Below are 22,729 nucleotides of genomic sequence, written 5' to 3' on the forward strand. Positions count from 1 at the left end.
TAAAAATGTGAATATTTATTAATTTCACAAATACGAAAATGTAACAATAGTGTTTTTCTCCTTTCAGTTTGTAACCCATGTGAACAAGCTATCTTGTCCTCCCAACTCCTGACAGTCTTCACTATAGACAATGGCTTCATTCTTTTACATCAGTGAGATGTTTTTCCCATCTGTATACTGTACAGTATTACTCATCGCTATCAATAAATCCACGTCATCAACTTCCTCATCTTTAAACTGGTCTTCGGCCATCACTCGGCCTCAAGAGAATTTCACCCTCTATCCAGGTCTGGGTTTCAAGGGTCGGAGGGAAAGCCATACACTTTGACAACCCCCGAGTCCCTGTCGCGATCTAGTTTATCATCACAGGCGTATGCCAACAGGTGGCGCTTTGGGTGCCAGGCGCAAGTGAAGGAAGATTCGTTGAGAATTTCTGTGATCTTTTCACCTGCAAAATCAATGACACAAAAAGTTGAAATTAATTTTTAAATTTTAATGTCTATATGATATCTGTTATTATCATCATAAAGCTTCTTAGACAGATAGTCATCAGCCTATTTTATCATCCACAAATAGCCCATTAAACATTTGGCATATCAACATACTTTTTCTTCTTCAAATTTCTGCATACTAGTATCCACTCCACACAGAAAATAGAATAGGTCCAAACTGTACAACCGAAATAATATAACCATGTGATACTCTTCTCTTTTTTTTAAATCTGTGATGATCTGAAATATCTCCACAGCACCTAAATAAAGGTAATTTTTCAGTTTTTCAAATCAAACCCAATCTACACCAAAAAGTTGAAATATGATAAAAATAAAAAAAGAGCTGAAAATTCACATCCCTGATTTAATCATTATTTGATAATTTGTCAATCTTTCAATGGAGTATTTTGTTGATACATGAGTTTGAGTTCATGTTTTCATTTTTGGCTTTTAGTGTCCATATATAATCAAGATGCAAGTGATTTAATACAATTGCCTCTCCAACTCATAGTCTTATTACAGACCTAACTCCTGTCTTTATTACCTGTATCCACCTCTGATATGTCTATGAATGTGTCTTCAGAAGCTGATGCTAACATTTTCCCATCAAAACTAAAACTTAGCGCTCGTACTGGCCAGTCTAACCTGTCAAAACAAACAAATACATAACAGTGAACAATATCACACTGTTAAACTGCCTGTGTAATAAATAGAGAATATGTCTGTTGCCAGTTATTATGTAATTTATATTCAATGCAAAATAATGTTCCGCTGTTAGGAGTTTTAGTGTAGAATGATTACCAGGCAAGCACAGCAATGTGTCCCAGGCTCGGATAATGCAGATATTTCAGCTGACAGCAAGCATGGAATAAAGTCCAGAGAACATTTTGAACATTTTCAAAATCTTGATTAGCGATATTTCTAGTCAATTGAAAATTGATTAGCAACTACTGTTTAATGTTTAAAAATTGTGTAGCAATCTCTGAAATTTGTGTAGCAAATTGCGATGTGATGCTGAACAAAATGTTCCCTGTAGCCCTGTCTGGTAGTCCTATACCAAAAATAAAATGTTCCATGTAGCCCTGTCTGGTAGTCTTATACCAAAAACAAAATGTTCCATGTAGCCCTGTCTGGTAGTCCTATACCAAAAACAAAATGTTCCCTGTAGCCCTGTCTGGTAGTCCTATACCAAAAACAAAATACTGTAAATCATGAAAATAATACATTGTCATATTATTGCATTAAAACAGGTACATACAAAACTGCATATTATTATTAATGTGTCTGGCAAATTTCAACTTTTAAAGATCACACTACAAAACAAAAAGTGCTGAGTTGCTTTCACAAAATTTATGTTAGTTTTAGCTCACATCAATTAAACAATAGCAAGTGACATTTGTTTTGACAGTCAAACCCGTGGAAGGTAGCCATTTGTGTTAGTTGGTAGTAATTTCCTATACTTCTTCTGCAGAGCAACACAAAAATGACATGGTGTGGAGCCAACATAGTACATCTACCGAGTATCAACAACAATTACTGGACTGTACATTTCACTTGTCCAGAATACAGTTCTGTTACGGTTGTTTTATCTTGTTCATTACATGACTACTTTCTAATGACATAAAATAACACTTTCATTTTAATAGATACATGTTTATTGGGGGGGTTTTTCTAATTGATAACATACGTTAAAAAATATAATGAGTCAACTAATTAATGAGATAATAAATCAGATATATTTTCACATTAATATCTTGCTGGCATTAATTTCCTGATGTATAGTACTGCCGTTTCACCATTAATCTCATTAAATCATTATGTTTGTGATATCTTAAAAGAAACGTTTGACCCTGTTACATGATTGTGACATCTTTAAAAAACAGTCTAAAAAGGAAAAGAATATCTGTGCCAAGCTAGTTCTATTTTTTTAATTTCAGACATGTAACAGTTACTTAGGAGACAGCCCTACTTTTTTCCAATTTGCATATATATGGAGATCAGTGGTTTCACTGTCATAAATTTAGTTTTGTTGGCGATTCAGTAGTATAAAATTAAACTTCTATTTTGTTATTTTTGCATATAAGATATTTTCTAATACAGACACACTACCTGGCAAAGGTTCTCACACAGACGAGCTCAGTCGAGTCCCACAGAGAAACAAGGGCGTCAGCACTTCCTGTTGCAAAATATTTGCCCGTCGGATCAAACTTGATGCAGATACATGCTGCAGGGTGTGCATTCAACACATGTTGCATTTTTAACTCAGGATAGCTGAAAACAAGGATATGTTGGGGTTTTTTAACTCAGGATAGCTGAAAACAAGGATATGTTGGGGTTTTTTAACTCAGGATAGCTGAAAACAAGGATATCAGGGCTAGTTCTGGGCGAGCAAAACATTTCGCCAAATTCTTTTAAAAATGCAAAATCCAGTTATTTACCAACAAAACATTAATTATTACTTGAAATTGTTTTGCCAAATTAAAATAAAATTTGCCAATTATTCCTCAAATTTGCAACTGGCGAATTTGGCAGAGCTAGCCCTGGATATATTGTTTATTTTTAATACAAGATAGCTGAAAACAAGGAGATAATTAATAATTATGTGGGTTGTTTTTTTTAACTCAGGATAGCTGAAAACAAGGATATATTGCTTATTTTTTACTCAGGATAGCTGAAAACAAGGATATAATAATTAGTTTATAACTCGGGATAACTCAAAACAAGGATATATCACATTTATTTATAACTTAGGATATACATGTATTACATGATAGTGACATCCAGATACTGCATATAAACAAAATGTAATCAAATCACTACATTTACTTTTATGTAATATGACTAATTTCAACATAATTATTTCTTAATTCTTTCACTGAAAAATCACTACAATTATGTAAACAGACCTCTAAGAATTTTAAATCTGCGTAATGCATTTATGGGTTATGCAAAAATAAATTTAGGTAACCCATTTTGTTTTTAGGTAACCCACCATGGCCATGTAAATAATGTCATAAATTCAGAGCACGGACGAGAAATGGTTTACGCAAAACTACACTTACGCGAGCGATGCAAATTTTATGTTCAGAAGACTGTGCAAATATTACAAATTTAAACATCACTCAAGCTGGACTGAAGCCAGGATTATGATACGTGGAATAACGACAGGTAATCTAGCTATACCTGAGTATGTGAATGCTGCCCTGTCCACTGGTGAGAAAAAACAAATCTCCTTCGTTGTTCCAGGAAATTTCATTCACTTCAGACTTGAACTGTTCTTCGACTTTTGAGCGATGAGTCCTAGCATCAATAAACGTGACCAAGTCTACCTTGTTCCCTACAGCTATAGTGGACCCATCTGGGGACCAGCAGATGTTGATGTTTTCACCTGTAGAAGATGTGAGATTAAGATTAAACAGAAATGTGATATTCATTTGAAAATAAAAGCTCAAATGACTTTAAAAAGCTAAATTTTACTCTATACCATACTTATGAAAAGTCTTTTTAAGAATTTCAGATTAAATTCTGTCTACTTTGTTAAAAATTATTTGATGCAAATTGTTTTTTAAATAATGGAATGGAATAATAAAAAAAAAAATTCCAGGACTTTTTCAATGTATTTCATCAACATTTTGTGGCTTTGTCTTTCATACTTCGCGACTTATATCTTTTTGCAGTCCTTTCTTATCAGAGATGTGCAATTGAGCTTCTGCATCCAAGCACACCTTAATTGCATCACAGAAGAGTTTTGTTTAAATCGTCCACCTAAAATATTTGATAATGGCGCATCTGTCGCTGGCTGTTTGATAACTTGCTGCTTCAACCCCAGCCGGCTCCAGTGTTTGAATGGTATTATACAGATTCAGCAATTGTTCAATATGTACTATTCCAAAACTTCTTTTTCTCAATATACATGAATATGCAAGCTTTACATAAGATTTGTTTTTGCTGGTGCTTAAAAGGTGAGTGCTTTATTACTTGTCTGATATTTTCAAATGTGAAGGGCTAATGGCTACATGTAGCTCTATCACTCGCTCGAAACCATCCATTAATTGATATAAAATATTCTGAAAAACATTCCAAAAGCTGCCCATCATTTCAGATATCAGGGCTTCTAAAAACCCAAAGACCCAAAAATCAAACCATAAACTGAAATGCAACTGTTTTTGTTTACCAAATTCACATATATGCAAAATCTAACTACCATCAATATTCATAATCTCCAAAATTAATCTACCTACCAGTTTAATTTTCTTCAAATCTAAGCTGAACAAACAAAAATGAGTGTTTTTAATATATCCACTATTTTTGTTGACACTGGTAGCTCAAAATACATGAAATGTTAGTAAATAAATGTTAACCTTTGGTATTAATAATTGCTGCTGATTTATTTAATCTTGTGTCCCAGATTCGGACAGTTTTATCTCCACTTGCTGTTACGAGCTGATCTGGACTCTTTGGGTGCCAACACAGCTGATCTACAGTGTCACCATGACCACGGAACATGTGATCTCTGTTCTGTAAACAATGAACAGAAAGCATCAGTGTTTTGCATAATATATCACAAGAATGTATGACACTTAAATCACAACCATTTGTGGTTATAAACTTGTATTCCTGGGCATTAGATCTCACTAATTTGGGCACAACAAGGACTTTTGTCTTTTCTGAACACAGGACGGTAGTTTTTGTTCAGTAGTCATTAACAGTTGCTGTAGAGTTGTCAATATTCAGAAATGCATTTCACGTTATTTTAATTTAATTAAACTTAACATTTGAGTCGTTTTGAGGTGAAATATTTGAGGTCAGCATGTTTGTACTTAATTTGGGCTGGATTATTTTGGGCACAATGTTTATTGGCTTGGCAATCTAAAGCCCTGTATTCATGAACATCCCCATTTCTGCCGTAGGGTGAGTTAGGTTTGTCTGGGGGCTTGCCCCCTCTCCCCTATTTTCACGCTTGCTCCCCCCCCCCCCCCCCCCCCCCCCCCCCCCCCCCCCCCCCCCCCCCCCCCCCCCCCCCCCCCCCCCCCCCCCCCCCCCCCCCCCCCCCCCCCCCCCCCCCCCACCCCCCCCCCGCACCCCCCCCCCCCCCCCCCCCATTTCGGCCACACCCTAGTTACCGATATGCTCGGTACCCCTCCATAAATACTGTTAATCAATAAAATCTAATAACAACTTCCTGTGGCTCTTGCCCAACTTTCAATCCTCCCCTTCTTTCCAGACAGGGCTTAATTTATAATTTTTAAATTATTATTAATTTTAAATTGTTCTTGGAATAGCCCTTTCAAAAATAGGTGTATAAAGTTAAATGATGATAAATTTTATTTGTATTTTGGTATTTATTTACCCGAACCCATTTCTGATTTCAATATCTGTTATGAGTTACTTCCCCTTAGGCTTAGTTGAAATAGTTTTAATTGACGGTGGTTGGCAATAAAAATAAATATAAGCAAAAATAAATTTCAAATTTCAAATCATTATCTTAGACATATTCTAGAATCACAAACTAAATAGAAATATTCATATTCTTAGTGTCTGAGTTGATACAGCAACGGCAAGCGAAGACGAAGTGCCAAGCAGAGAAGCGGCGTACCAAACGATCCCGCTCCAGTGTGAATATGCAGACACATTTGTCAAAGGATCCAGAAGCCAGTTTTCTTCCATCACAGCTCCATGCTACAGAATGAACTTTTGCGGTGTGGGCTTGATTGTCGCGTATTCTGTTATTACTTTGGAAATACTTTCGCATTTGCTCCATGTAGGACGCCATTCTTCTTGTTCTTACTTCGATTTCTACCAAGATTATTTAAGGCACCCACAATTGTGACAAAGGACAAAGAAGTAGTCCTCTCACAAATATAATTATTTGTGTTGCATCATTTATTCCCAGGACCGTAAGTAGTCTCAAAAAACATGGGGCAGTAAAGAAAAAGTAACATAGTATTATTATACAGGGTCTTCTTCAAACAGACAATACATTTGAACGACAAAACCGTTATAAATCCGCGATCAAGACCGTATCAGGGCTCACCCTGGATCAAAAATACTTGTAGCCAAAATATTAGCCAAATGGAATTTTTATTAGCCATATTGAAAATGCTTTAGCCAAATTTGTTTTACGCAGTACTGTATAAAGTATTTATATATGAATATGAAAATGTATCTTTTTCAGCTAATTGTGTACAAACTGGAATAAATAGGAATAACAAAACCTCAATGGGGTTATGGGCAGTTAATATATTACTTCGAGTTTTTTTCAGCGGGGGTTGGGTTGGGATGGGGTTAAACAATATCTTCAGAGTTTGAAGCCAGTACCCCATACACCCACCCCCACTTCTAAGGCCTATGACATTAAATTAACAAACATACAGAGATATGGGGGTGGGTGGATGTTTATGGATGGTGTTGTTTTTTCTTTCTTCTTTTTTTCCCAAATAAAAATTTGAGAGCTTTTATTTCTTTAAATAGCAATCTTTATGTTAGTTTAAATAAGTTAGGTTTTTTTTGTTTGTTTTTTAAGTGACCCATCAATTCCCCACCCCAAACGATTTCATAGTGTGTGCCATATTGTTGTTGTTGATTTCAGCGTCGTGTTAAATGCTTGTTGTGATTTCTGCTTATAAAATACCTCGGCTAAGAATGCCGACTTCACCACAGGATACTCCATTTATTAAAAAAAAACAAAAAACAACCCAACAACAAATCCTTTAATAAAATTAATATTTACGGTCTTTTTAAAATCCAGCTAACTTATTAAATGTCACCTCACAGTCTTACAAATTTATATCTAAAATTATCTAACAAATATTATTGTAAACTAATTTTATTCAGTGTACATTTAACTACAATTTGTATAATTTAAATACTGTATGTTCATTTCCGGCGATCGCGATCTGCATGTGTGCTCTCGACCATGGGTACGAAATTAACAAAGACAAAAAGTTTGTTTTATTTAACGACGCCGCTAGAGCACATTGATTTTTTATCTTATCATCGGCTATTGGACGTCAAACATATGGTCATTCTGACACTGTTTTTAGAGGAAACCCGCTGTCGCCACATAGGCTACTCTTTTTACGACAGGCAGCAAGGGATCTTTTATTTGCGCTTCCCACAGGCAGGATAGCACAAACCATGGCCTTTGTTGAACCAGTTATGGATCACTAGTCGGTGCAAGTGGTTTACACCTACCCATTGAGCCTTGCGGAGCACTCACTCAGGGTTTGGAGTCGGTATCTCGATTAAAAATCCCATGCCTCGACTGGGATCCGAACCCAGTACCTACCAGCCTGTAGACCGATGGCCTGCCACGACGCCACCGAGGCCGGTTTAACAAAGACAAAGAAATAAACAAAAACTGCAGTTGGTATTCATTGATGCGAATAACTATTGTTTTTCTACAAATTTACATCAAGATTTACTTTTGCGTATTGTATCAGCTGACTCTGAAGCGTGACGTATATTCGCGCCGAGAGCTGTCCTCAGTTCAGCCAACGAACGTTCTTCCTAACGTTCGCGAACTATTTGATTGGTGTTCGTCGTGTCCATTTGGTTTAACGTGAAGCGCACAAACCAGTCTAACGAACGTTTTGTTTTCACTCGGTCTGGCTGAACTCGGTGGTTGAGTTGGCCTACATGTCTTTTGGTCCTGAACTGGCATGTGTATTCAAATTGACACGCACTGTCGGTCTGTTTTTATTACTTTGGTTCAAAGATTTTACAAAGTGAAAATAACAAATTACAGATCTTCCAGACATTGCTGTCATACATGTTGAATGAATGCCGTTAAAATTAATAACCGTGATTATTAAAATAAGCAAACATTATAAGGTATGAAGAAGGTGCTGAAGAAAAACCTAAAATTCGGACAAAAATTATATAGATATTGGGTCGAAATGTGCTGATACCTTTTTACCGTGTATTTCCATTATTTTATTGTCAAAATTGGTTGTAATCCATGTAAAAATGCGTAGTGATTCGTTTGCAGCACTATATATAGCTGTTTGGTAGTAATGCTAATATGAATAAATGTTATCCAGATTCGGGGATTTTCGTTTAAGACAGCCTGCTCCCCTCCCCCCTACAAAAATGGGAGCCCTATGTATATATATATATATGTGTGTGTGTGTGTGTGTGTGTCCCCCCCCCCCCCCCCAACACACTTTTTGGCACCTTCCTACGCCACTGGTTAGTGTCCTATGCAAAATGTATACAATTACAAGTGATAATTGTCTCTAGTCCAGACCAAAAATTCACTAAACAGGAACAACCGAGGGCTAGTGGATTTGTCGAAACCTGGAATGAGGCTTTGGCGAAATGGTGGTTGATTCCATGCATATCTATTTCGTGCCTCGTGTATAGGACAGCGACAACCGAGGAGAGCCATTACTTAGGGGGATAATATATCCTTCTTGTACCGCCACAAGGATGACTGCCACTTCCAAACACCACTTTTAAACATTAAAAAACAAAACAATAACAATAACATCACTGATTTTCTGTGATACTCTTTTGGTAGATAAGGGGCGTAGCCCAGTGTTAAAGCGCTCGCTTGATGTGCTTAGGGTCCAGGATCGATCCCCATCGGTGGGCCCATTGGGCTATTTCTCATTCCAGTCAATGCACCCAGGGTCGGATTTAGACCTTGGGGATCCCAGGGCAGAGGCCCGGGTCACTTCAGGTTTGGGGGCCCCTCAACATAGAAAGTAAATTACATGACAAATAATTTTTAAAAAATGAACTAATTTTATAATTATTACAATTTTTTTATAAAGGAAGTCTGGGGGCTCCTCTGGCGGGGGGGGGGGGGGGGGCAATTGGCCCCTTTGATCCCTTATAAATCCGACACTGAATGCACCACGGCTAGTGGTGGGAATTGGTAGGATTTTCACGTTTGATGATTGGTTAGTTAACCAACCAATCATCGGTTATAAAGGGACATTCCTGAGTTTGCTGCATTGTAAGATGTTTCCGACTAGCAAAATATTTCTACGAATACATATATTTTCTTGTTTAGAATATCAGTGTCTGTATATTCAACGTGTTTCTGGTCGTCTTAATATTTGTAAGAAGCCCAAACTGGATTTTGTCTTCAAAAAATATATTTTAGGAAATAAAATGAAATTTAACCTAGTACAAATATTAGAACGATCAGAAACACGTTTAAAATACAGACACTAGTATTTTATGCAGAAAAATATATCTGATATTTAATTACAATCGTTAAAAAGTCTCTGTTAGTCGATAACATCTTACAAATTGCAGCAAACTCAGGAATGTCCCTTTAACACAAAATTGATTTAAAACTACAGTCCCTGGAATATTTTTATTATTTAAGCATTTACAATAGATGATCCAGTTCTGTTTGGTACATAAAAGGTTCACCACATCGCTATAGTTTCGCAATACTCGCTTATCTACATTATCTAGGTCAACTACAAACTCAATGCCAGCTTTGATTTTTTTCTTTTAGCGGGACGCCAGTAGAACTGGGACTTTACTTGATTTGCGCAGGCGCTGAGCTTCTCACGTGATTTTGAACAAATTTCATATCTCCAAAACATATTTATATCCAAAGAGGTATGGAACAACACCTTTCCAGGGATCGGTAGGGGATTTGCCTTGAGATTTTGACAGTGGCCAGCGGTTGGCATACGCGTTACATGTAAGGGAGTGTTAATAATTACGTAACACTCTAGGGGTAGAGGAAGAGGGTGTTGTGTTCGATCTACGTAACATTTATCAAGACTATATGCTATTTCTATTCATTACTTAGACCTAAAAGGGTGTTTTTTTTAAATGCGCGGTCGGTCTAGAATAAATTCCAACCGGCGGGCTCGTTCCAGCCAGTGCGCCATAACTGGTATATAAAAGCCCGTGGTATGTGATATTCATTTCCTGTCATGGACTGGGGCTAGTTAGACTTTAAACGTTTTGGAAGCAGTTCAAAATTCTTATGTTTATTTTTTTATAAGCAGTCTAACGCATTTTACTTTGGCGCCCGTTCAATTGCTCAAAATCACCTTAAAACCTTTTGGCTGAGCAGTCCTACCTACTTTGGGTTAAATTTTAGAGTCCGGACATGTCTAGGTATGCAGTTAATCTTCATAGACTTAGGTAAAAAACAGGCTTCACCGAGGAATCGAAATTCAGCCAATCAGAGCACGGCTCCCACTCGGTGTACTTCAAGCTTTATGAAGTGTCTGCTATTTGGTCCGCGCTGGCGTAGACCGTACTAAATGGCTTTTTTCCAAATTCTGCCCACTTCAAACTTACCCCCCCCCCCTCCTGCTCCGGAGTTAGTCACTGGCGATGTCAGAGGCTAAATCCGTGGTGGGCGTGCCTGAACCATGATGGATAGGGGCACGTAAAATTAGTTCCCATCCCATCCCTGTCATGGACGGAGAAGCCGGCCAAGGCCGGCTCTTGTGCCCACGACAGGCGTGCGCTACAACAGCTTGTTCTGAATGTGCACGTAAAACCCTATGACATGACGTGACGTGATATTCAGTCTGTGGGATGGTACATATAAACGATCCCTTGCTAAAATATGAAAAATAATCAAAAGGCGCATGTGCAAGGATTTCAGCGGGGTTGGGGTTATAGACTGTGTTAAGTGAAGTTTATATATGGGGCAATGCTCCCCCAGAATATTTTTTTTTTTTTTTTTTTTTAGCTTGGGCAGGTAAGGGTTTCAACGCCCAATACCCGCCCCCCTGCACATGCACCCGTTTCCTCTTAAATCAGTATGCTTTAACACTGATGTCGTTTTACTTTACCCTTACCAAACGAAAGAATATTTATTTGAATTTGTCGATTTTAACACACGTAAAATTAAAAAATTAAAACGTTTATTGTTTACGTTATTTTAAAAATATAAACATGATCAATGTCTTTCTAGTATATAAACTAAACTTTGAAAGTTCTACTAACACTTTATAAAATATTAATTCTGAAATAGGAAGGTACGATTGTCGATAATACGTTGTCAAGATCAAACCGGTTTTAACGAAAGACTCTAGTACCGTATCCTTAACCGAACGTTCTTCGTACGGCGCAAGATTTCTCATTTCGTTTTTTGAGATGAAAACTACAATTTCAAATCCATAAGCGCACGTGTTAACTGAAACTGACAACAGGCTGTCGTGTGTGCTTTACCGAGCAATGGCGGTACAGGCGACAAATCGAACGTATACTTTTGACGATCTCCCTTCATAGCGAACACACACAAGTTTTTTAAAAGTGCATTTGAGCTTGTGTTTTATATTTGTACATGATGTTATAATATGGTAACCAGAGAATGTAGAGTATAATGTATATTATGTATTTATGCAAAATGGTAACGCCGTATAAACATGTATGTATGTATGTATGTATGTATGTATTGGTGTATGTATTGGTGTATGAATATTTATATATTGTATGTATGTCGAGGTTAACTGTTACATAGATATTAACGCACTGGCGCAGGGGATAATTAAATCCTTTCTGGCCTCGCAAATTGCTGGGACTCGAACCTGTGGCACCGAATCGCTCGCAAATTGCAAGACTAACCACGATGCGCTCTGACTATAAAAAAGATGCTCTTTGACTCAACCACATGCATTGGGCCTACAATCTACGCGGTTGATCCCGCTTACGTGCATGAAACAGTGGGCAGACCTGGCACTGGCTAGTATGTATTGATGTATGAATATTTATATATTGTATGTATGTCGAGGTTGACTGTTACATACATACGAATCTTGTAGACTTGCCACGATACCTTTTGAGCCATTGAGGCATCCATGAAAAAGGATGCTCTTTAACTCAACTATATGTATGTATGTATGTATGTATGTATGCTACTTGTATGTATGTATGTATGTATGTTACTTGTATGTGTGTGTGTGCGTGCACGCGCACACATGTATGTATGTATGCTATATGTATGTATTATGTATGTTACTTGTATGTATGTGTGTGTGCATGCGCGTGCACACGTGCGTGCATATGTATGTATGTATGTATGGCGTTCTAAAATCTAATAGTTAAAAAAGGCTTGATTGGGGGGGACATATAATAATAATAATAATAGTAATAATTGTAATAATAATAACATATATATATATATTTAAAGTAGTGCATGATATTATTTGGAGAGTAGATTTAGCATAAATGTACTAGAATTCCTCAGGCACTGCAGAAACAAGTAGACATTGGGAGCGCAAAGCAAAGTTTCTAAGGAGGTTCGGGGTATGCCCCACCCCCTACCCCCACGTAAAATTATTAAAACTAGATGTCCTGAAATGCAATTTCCTGTATTATACAAGTAAAATTCATCTCTGCCTTAATATTTACTACCAATAATATTTTCGATTCAGAATGTTCCTAATTTAGGTGCATCACAATTTGATTGCTAATTAATAACTGTAGCCTTGATATTAAAACTTTAAAACAATTACATGTTACTGGAACAATATTTTTTACACACCGACTCATCAGATATGAGTGTTCAAGTACATATGTCGTGGACCCAACATATGCTTTCACCAGAGTTCTGTCCACGGCAGGTTAATAAGATAACGAGTCCCAAGCAAGCACTGATCGCCACTACGAACACAAGTGCGGATTAGTTTAATGATCCAGTCCATCGAACACCAATCGCCAGATCATGGGCTATTGTTACCCGGCTGAGAATTGGGTTCCGAATGAATAAACATCAATGTACAACAACAAAGAACATACGAATTTGTGTTAGACGCAATTGCCTAGTGGGTACACGTAAATATAATTTCTTAGCTGTTACAAACGCGTTAGATTCGTTTAATTTACGGACAGACACGCTTGGGAAACAAAACAACCTGTGTGTGTGTATGTATTATGCTCCTTTGCAGGTAATAATTAATGGAGAACGAATTCGAGTCTTAGCACATGGAACTGCTTGGTTGAATCGTTATTCCTTAGTTGTGTACTTGACCAGTGGCCAAAATGAACGTCGATCAATGTGCGAAGTTATGGAAATGGAAATGGTTGGAAAAAAGAGCAAACGAGCGTCCCAGATTCTCTAAGAAGAAATTTTCCCTAATTGGCGCAGCGCCGATTGAAGAAAACACGCCACAAGGTAGGAATATAATATGTCCAGGGCCTCGTATTACGAAGCGATGTTAACGCTAAGATCACCTTAATTAAGTGTAACAGGTAGCTGTGCACTTAAAGGTAGACTAAACTCCAACAAGAGCCTTATGTGTTGGAAAGATGCATACCCGAACCACCAACACATACTGACACTTTAACAAATGAAAAACGCGTAATTTTAGAATTAATTCCTGCTAACTGGGGGCAGTCATTTTGCTTCGTTTTTGTGACGTCCGGTGGTATAGCTTGGGGCGAAGTAACGTCAGCTCAGGTCCAACTTCTCTATTATGCACAGTGTAAACAAATGCTCTAATTTACGACAAGGCGCTTCGCTTTCATCAACCTGACTTGTAAAACAACATAAATGACTTGATAGTATAATACACTATTTAACTAAATATATTTCAATTTGCATCAATATAACGAAATGGAGTTATAGTATTTTTTCTTTTAAAAAATCCAAAGAAAAAATGCATATTATTAGGCCTATTGGTAGGGTACGTTCGAGCAAAAACGACCACTCACGATATCCAAGTGATTATTTTCTTTTCTCTGGGACTACGTAATTGGTCAGTTTTGTGATTTTAGATGGGAAAGTCTACTTAATCAAGGGTTTTACAGAATTACTTACAGTAATAAAGCTGGAAAAGTCCATTACGATTTGAGGTTATCACACAATACCCTGTGATGTTAATAAAAGAGGCACGTTTTTTTAGTGTGTCTAGACACAGTGTCTAGGGACCGTCTAAATATACATCTGCCAATCAAGAACCACAGGTACAGGCCACGGAAAGAAAATACCAATTAAGCAAGAAAACACCCCGACTATTATTTCAGTACGTGGGTTAATTTATATACAAAATATAATACAGTTATTTCAACACTTTGACAATGGTGGTTTATTTTGTATTGAAAAATAAACCACATATACACGTTGCTGTGTTACTGGGATAGATATTATTACAGAACATTGCGATGCATCCACAAAAAATCAGGTATGTTTTGTTTCTTCAGTTCGAAGACTAATTCCTGACGTGACACGTTAGGTATTACGTAACCACCAGCTCGCCAGAGAGCATAATCACTGGGATGGAATGAATGAATGAATGAATGAATGTTTAACGACACCCCAGCACGAGAAATACATCGGCTATTGGGTGTCAAACTATGGTAATGCAAATAAATAAAGTGATGATCAACATCAATATAAAAATTCAAGACTTAAACAAAAACAGTGTAAAGAACTGTGCAAAAACACAAATATCACAGAATTTTACGGATACTGAATTTTACTCAAAACTTCAATTTTGTGCTGTATTGGCCATTTTCAAAGAGAATGTTACACCCCTGCACCACGGTGAGGTTACAGCACACGCAGGGGTCACTGGGATGGTACAAAATGGCTGCGCCCGTTATATATAATAGCCGTCACATTTAACCGTTTTATTAATTAACTATACGATTATACTTGTTGATATTAAGCAATAATGTGCATTATGTATCGTTGAATATGCACACCAGTCCAAAAGCCTTGCTTTAGCATTCCTTTAAGGTGATTTTTATGCTAAGATCGCTTCATAAAACGGAGCCCAGGACCCTAATTTAACTGACTTTACCTATGGTGGAGATGCAGGAACGAATCTAGCATTTGACCAGACTATGATGTACTTGGTTATAATATACTTTCGCACTGAACTCACAATTGCGTCGGGTGGCGCGACATTTTGAGCTGCCAAACAAAATATTGTCTTAACATGTACATACATTTAAAACGTTCTGAAAAATAGTTTATTATTCAACCAACCACAGTACAGTCATCATATTCCACTTGTAAGTAACATTTTGCTAAATAACTGAATTATGACTGCGTAGCTATATAAATAATAAAAATACTTATACGGATCTTTGTTCAGTTTTAGTTTAAATCTTTGTAAAACAGCTTGTGGAAGCGAGCGGTAGCTAAAGAGGAATGTACACAAAATGCATTTGTATTTCAAGTCATGTAATCCTTGTGACTACACCTTTAGCAAGTCAACCACCATGAGACTATACCTTTAACAAGTCCACCGCCGTGAGACTATACATTTAACAAGTCAACTGCCGTGAGACTACACCTTTAACAAGTCACCCGCTGTGAGACTATAACTTTAACAAATTAACCGCTGTGTGACTATACCTTTAACAAGCCAACCACCGTGAGACTATACCTTTAACAAGTCAACCGCCGTGAGACTATATCTTTAACAAGTCAACCACCGTGAGACTACACCTTTAACAAGTCAACCACCGTGAGACTACACCTTTAACAAGCCAACCGCTGTGAGACTACACCTTTAACAAGCCAACCACCGTGAGACTACACCTTTAACAAGCCAACCGCCGTGAGACTACACCTTTAACAAGTCAACCACCGTGAGACTACACCTTTAACAAGCCAACCGCCGTGAGACTACACCTTTAACAAGTCAACCACCGTGAGACTACACCTTTAACAAGCCAACCGCTGTGAGAATATACCTTTAACAAGTCAAGGGCCGTGAGACTATACCTTTAACAAGCCAACCGCCGTGAGACTATACCTTTAACAAGTCAACCACCGTGAGACTATACGTTTAACAAGTCAAGGGCCGTGAGACTATACGTTTAACAAGTCAAGGGCCGTGAGACTACACCTTTAACAAGTCAACTGCCGTGAGACTACACCTTTAACAAGTCAACCGCCGTGAGACTATACCTTTAACAAGCCAAGGGCCGTGAGACTATACGTTTAACAAGTCAAGGGCCGTGAGACTATACGTTTAACAAGTCAAGGGCCGTGAGACTACGTTTAACAAGTCAAGGGCCGTGAGACTACACCTTTAACAAGTCAACTGCCGTGAGACTACACCTTTAACAAGCCAACCGCCGTGAGACTATACCTTTAACAAGTCAACTGCCGTGAGACTATACGTTTAACAAGTCAAGGGCCGTGAGACTATACCTTTAACAAGTCAAGGGCCGTGAGACTACCTTTAACAAGTCAACCGCCATGAGACTATACCTTTAACAAGTCAAATGCCGTGAGACTACCTATAACAAGTCAACCGCCGTGAGACTATACCTTTAACAAGTCAACCGCCGTGCGACTATGCCTTTAACAAGTCAACTGCCATGTGACTATACTTTTAACAAGTCATCCGCTGTGAGACCGTCTTTAACAAGTCAACCACCGTGGGACTATACCTTTAACAAATCAACCGTCGTGAGACTATACCTTTAACAAGTCAACCGCCGTGAGATTGTCTTTAGCAAGTCAACCGCTGTGAGACTATACCTTTAACAAATCATCCGCTGTGAGACCGTCTTTAACAAGTCAACCACCGTGAGACTATACCTTTAACAAATCAACCGCCGTGAGGCTGTCTTTAACAAGTCAACCACCGTGAGACTGTCTTTAACTAACAAGTCAACCGCCATGAGACTGTCTTTAAAGGAAGGGACAATTAAGGCATTTGGCCTGGTATGCATATTCAACGATATATAACGCACATTATTGTTTAATGTCAACAAGTATAATCGTATAGTTAATTAATAAAACGCTTAAATGTGACGGCTATTATATATAACGGGCGCAGCCATTTTGTACCATTCCAGTGAATATGTCCTCTGGTGAGCTGGTGGTTATGTAATACCTAACGTGTCACGTCAGGAATTAGTCTTCGAACTGAAGAAAAAAAACATACCTGATTTTTTGCAGATGCATTGCAATGTTCTGTAATAATGTCCATCCCAGCATTTCAACACTTTGACAATGGTGGCTTATTTTGTATTGAAAAATAATATATACTTGTTTTGTACATAATTTAACCCACGTACTGAAATAATAATCGTGTGTTCTTGGTTAATTGGTATTTTCTTTCCGTGACCTGTACCCGTGGTTCCTGATTGGCAGGTGTATATTTAGACGGTCCCCAGACACTGTGTCTAGCACACTAAAAAGACGTGCCTCTTTTATTAACATCACAAGGTATTGTCTGTTAGCCGCGCGGACGGCCCTCAGACCGTAATGGACATTATCACTTTATTACTGTAAGTAATTCTGTAAAACCCTTGATTAAGTAGACTTTCCCATCTAAAATCACAAAACTGACCAATTACGTAGTCCCAAAGAAAAGAAAATTATCACTTGGGTATCGGGAGTGGTCCTTTTTGCTTGAATGTACCCTACCAATAGGCCTAATAATAAGCATTTTTTCTTTGGATTTTTTTTAAACAGAAAAATACTATAACTCCATTTCGTTCTATTGATGCAAATTGAAATATATTTAGTTAAATAGTTTATTATACTATCAAGTCATTTATGTTGTTTTACAAGTCAGGTTGATGAAAGCGAAGCGCCTTGTCGTAAATTAGAGCATTTGTTTACACTGTGCTTAAGATGGGTTGGATGGAGCTATGGTCCCAAGCTATGGTCTCACTACACAGATGTCATCTGCCATTGAAACCCATGTTAAACTGCCCAACTTCAATCGAAGATTGCCCATAGAACGGGTTCTCGTTGGCACTAACAACATACACCATTGCGAACATACATTATATAAGCATTTATATTCACTCCAAAATTGTGAACATTTCCGTCTGTGTTTTGCTATATGACCGCATCTGGCTGTAGTACCGGTCCGAACAGGTGGTTCATTAACCGATTCACTCCGGCTGTCACTTGCGCTATATACCCATGTCCCAAAAGGTCGATGCACAATATTACAAAATAACATGGGCAAAATACAGCCAGAAGGCTTACCATTAAACATACATATTGTTTTAATTCTTCACCATTTCCTAGAAGTGAATATGTGAACCATAACATGTGCCACAGTTAGGAACTATAGTGGACCGTGATGAATGAACTCTCACCTGGAAGTGATCTGTGTAGTGAGACCTATACCACCAGACGTCACAAAAACGAAACAAAATGGCTGTCCCTAGTTAGAAGGAATAATCATGGTTTTTTATTAATTCTAAAATTACGCGTTTTTCGTTTGTTAAAGTGTCAGTATGTGTTTGTGGTTCAGGTATGCAGGTATGCATCTTTCCAACACATAAGGCTCTTATTTGAGTTTACCCTCCCTTTAACAAGTCAACCGCCGTGAGACTGTCTTTAACAAGTCAACCGCCGTGAGACTATACCTTTAACAAGTCAACCGCCGTGAGACTATACCTTTAACAAGTCAACCGCCGTGAGACTATACCTTTAACAAGTCAACCGCCGTGAGACTGTCTTTAACAAGTCAACCGCCGTGAGACTATACCTTTAACAAGTCAACCGCCGTGAGACTACCTTTATCAAGTCAACCGCCGTGAGACTGTCTTTAACAAGTCAACCGCCGTGAGACTATACCTTTATCAAGTCAACCGCCGTGAGACTGTCTTTAGCAAGTCAACCGCCGTGAGACTGTCTTTAACAAGTCCATGCCTTTGATCACCTTAGTTAAGACTATGGAAGTGAAATGATACATGTCCGTTATTGTTCAATATTAGTATGGTACTCACATTTCTGAGTGTTTTGGAACAGACATATTATGTATGATATGTTACTGATATTGTTAAAATAAGTTGACATACGGGTGGAAATATGATTTATAAAAAAAACTCCACACAAAACCCCCCACCATAAAAACAACAATAACAACAACAACAACAACAAAAAACAAACCCAACCAACAACAAACAACATATTAGGCCTTGTCACGGGGATTCTATAATACCCGTAACTGAATAAAACACGATTATCAAAATATCTCTCCTAACTGTATATCTATTAGATCTCTCTGTAACAGGCGGTTAAACCCTAGTATGGCTCGTCTAGGTATGATCAGAGATACGATCTTATATAAGGTATATATTATTATAGCACGTTTAGCTCACTAGAAACACAACAAAACACAATACACTTTGGAATCTGTATTATCCTACGCTGACAAATGTACAGCCGTAGTAGTTAATTAATAACAGCAATAATAACAACCCAGAACTGATCACTTAATTAGTTAATCTCTAGGTGTCTAGTTACACAATATGCGAATCACTTCACCGTTACACAACACCCACGCGTGTGATAATTGAGAAACGCTTCCAGGAGAAGTTAATTAATAAAGGAATTACAACACCATTCCTAACTGGTTAATTTTTAGTTAACCCTTACTACTCGTTCAGTAACGTGTGATAATTTAGGAACGCTTCCAGGGGAACTTAATTAATAAAGGAATTACAGCTCTATTCCTAACGGGTTAATTTTTAATTAACCCTAACTACTCATTCAGTAACCTTGTAACACAGAATTAATATTGGTACCTATCACAATAAAGACAATAACCTACAGTTTACCTAGGTCGTCTAGGATGACTGGCTAAGCTTTATATTACCAAATACTCGTATAATGTTAGAACAAAAAGTCTACGATTTACTTCGTCAGATGACCAAAGACACTGTCTAAAGAATATTGGTATAATACAGTATCAAAATATTTAAAGTCACATCAATCACATCAAGGTTATACACAGAGCAGAAATAAAAATATTTACCAAAGTCCAACGGACTACGTTCCCTGGGAGCCGTCCTTTTCGTTCTCCTAGGTATCTCTAAATTCTAGCTATTTATTATAAATCAGAATACGCCTGGGGGTACAAGGCGGTACCTCACGTATCATCTCATATTCTACCTCTACTAGAGTCGGTATATTTCTCTCTGATCGTCAGTCTGGCTTTCGCCAACCGCGAGCAATCTCCTGGCCATAAACAGCACTACCGGAGATATTACGTAACTACTAGCCACATGGCCTCCGCACCTGGCTGGGTGTGTATTAGGCGTACCGATCGAGGACCGTCGCGCAGAAGTATTACGTAACAAGTTGCCCATCTGGGCTTAAGTGCAATGAACACAATTAAAATCGAAACAAATTTAAGAGCATGTACCGTCACAGGCCTACAAAAAACAAAAACAAACAACAAATAAAGAAATGATTAAAACTACTTTAAAATACATAAGTACCACTAAACGTTTTTGCTAAAGTTTACACTAATTTTAGGCTAGAAATCCCCCAATCCATTGTAAGCGTTCTGCAGTTTTCTACTCACTATACCCACACTCTTTTCTCTACCCATTCTCATTTTCTTCATCTTTGTTCAAGTCTACTATGTAAGTCTGTGGTATTTAAACATGAATCCGCATGTAAATTGTAGGGAGAGGTCTTAATATTATAGGTTAAGGCAGTTGACCAATCCCAGTATGTTTTGGTAAAATAAATATTGTTTAAATCAACAATAACAAACAAGATTGATTCCCTTCACCCCCAAATATGAATATAATAAATAAGTATAACTATTATAAATAACAAAGACGAGGTTCAGGATCTGAAGGGCTTTAATAATAGGGTTAATTTTTTTTAAATAAATCAGAACAATGGGGTTTCCATACAGGATAATTTATCCCCAGTATCTATAAATCATTATACAAGATCCGGTGGTTATAGTCCACAGGTATAGCCCCCACACGACCAGAGTCCAAACCTGGATTGCTCGATGACCAAAGTAGAATGCCTTGTGTGAGATTCCCACCAAGAACAAAGAACTTTGACCCTTTTCCACATATAGTCATGTCACATGGCCATGAAAGCTGTCCCCTCTAGCATCAGCCATCCAAACATAATAATATAAGCCCTTAGAGTGGTTGGTTATGTTCTTTTTATAGAAAGGGAGGAAATATACATGCAGTAGATGAAACAATCATATAATGCATTTCCACAACCATATGAAGCAGGCAAATCCTGACCTTCATGATATAAGAAATTATACACTAGATATATATTTCATTATCCGGCACACCTCCCAACTTAAAATGTTGCCATCCTCGGCAACACACACAAACACATAATAATGGTATGCACAAAAACATATCACAATGGTATTCGTAACATCGGTCTCCCACACATGCCAACCTAAAATGTTGCAGTCCTCGGCAACTCAAAGCATCAGACACTGCGACCCCTGCAACAGTAACTGTGCCAAGAGCACCTGTGTCTGAGCCAAACAACTTATGGCTTGAGCATGTGGCGAGCTGGCTGATGTAGATATTGCTACTCTGTTCTGTAAAACTGTAGAGACTGGTAGACGATGAGGGTTACTATGCTGACCAGCACCCGACCTTGTAGAATGTCTCTGTTGTGGCTGGGGCTGAGCCAGTGTAGTCACCAAAGATGGAGATGTTTCCTGTGGTGGTTGGACTATGGTAACGTCATCCTCCTCAACCTCATTGTCCGTACCAGAACTAAATGAGACAGGAGCTGGGATCATGACAATAACCTCATCCAATGGAAGTGATGAAACAGATTCTCATCTTTGGCATTCTCAATTTCCAATTCGTGCATTCTGCTTGGATCTGGAGAACTGAGCTACTGCATTCAGGATAGGATATCAGAAGATACTTGGACAGGTATGACCGTTGGCACTGTCTCAGTAACCACAATGCCTTTGGAGTCCAAAATCTCTGATCGGTGGATATTTTTTTGAGAACCATCCTCATCCATGAGTTCCATGACATGACCATCAGAATTGGGTTTGGCAACCACTCTGTATGGTCTTGGATTCCAAACATCCTGCATTTTATGTCTACCCTGGTGGTGATTTTTGATATACACACGGCCACCAAGTGGAATGTCACAAGTTGTTGACTTGGCATTCTAGCCTTTCTGTCTCTGCAATGCCTCATGTTCCAGCCTCACCCCTGCCTTCTCGAATGACTCCCGCATCATAATGGTGGAGTGCTATCTCTCTGCCTGAGCATTGCCCTGTGGGTGGTATGGTGTGGTCCGGCTTTTCTTAATACCATACATAGTGCAGAGTTCTTTGATTAGGTCGGACTCAAAGTTTCGGCCTTGATCACTATGAATTCGTAGCAGAATCCCATAGCGCACAAACCATTCCCTGAATAAAACTTCTGCAACTGTCCTGGCTTTCTGGTTTCTTGTTGGGACAGCTTGAGTGAACTTAGTGAACACATCTGTCATCACCAAAACATTTTTTCGCCCACCAATTGCAGGTTCCAGGAAAGTGAAGTGAATAGCCAAGACTTCTAAAGGTTTCTTG

General features: G+C 38.2%; 1 protein-coding gene across 2 annotated transcripts in view; it reads right to left on the bottom strand.

Annotated features, from left to right (window-relative positions):
• LOC121382676 (THO complex subunit 3-like) overlaps positions 1-22,729 on the bottom strand; it is a 43,029-nt gene continuing 20,300 nt past the window's right edge. The window contains exons 1-6 of one of the 2 annotated variants that reach the window (XM_041512210.1): positions 6,088-6,302; positions 4,853-5,009; positions 3,675-3,879; positions 2,601-2,762; positions 1,036-1,136; positions 1-448 (exon numbers count right to left, since the gene is read on the bottom strand). In XM_041512210.1, coding sequence (XP_041368144.1) covers positions 297-448; positions 1,036-1,136; positions 2,601-2,762; positions 3,675-3,879; positions 4,853-5,009; positions 6,088-6,264 — 954 coding nt within the window. In that variant the 5' untranslated portion in view covers positions 6,265-6,302 and the 3' untranslated portion in view covers positions 1-296. Of the gene's footprint in view, positions 449-1,035; positions 1,137-2,600; positions 2,763-3,674; positions 3,880-4,852; positions 5,010-6,087; positions 6,303-22,729 lie in introns of those variants that run through there. The other variant, XM_041512211.1, reaches the window with a different exon arrangement.

This window comes from Gigantopelta aegis, chromosome 10, assembly GCF_016097555.1.
Source record: "Gigantopelta aegis isolate Gae_Host chromosome 10, Gae_host_genome, whole genome shotgun sequence".
NCBI lineage: Eukaryota > Metazoa > Mollusca > Gastropoda > Neomphalida > Peltospiridae > Gigantopelta > Gigantopelta aegis.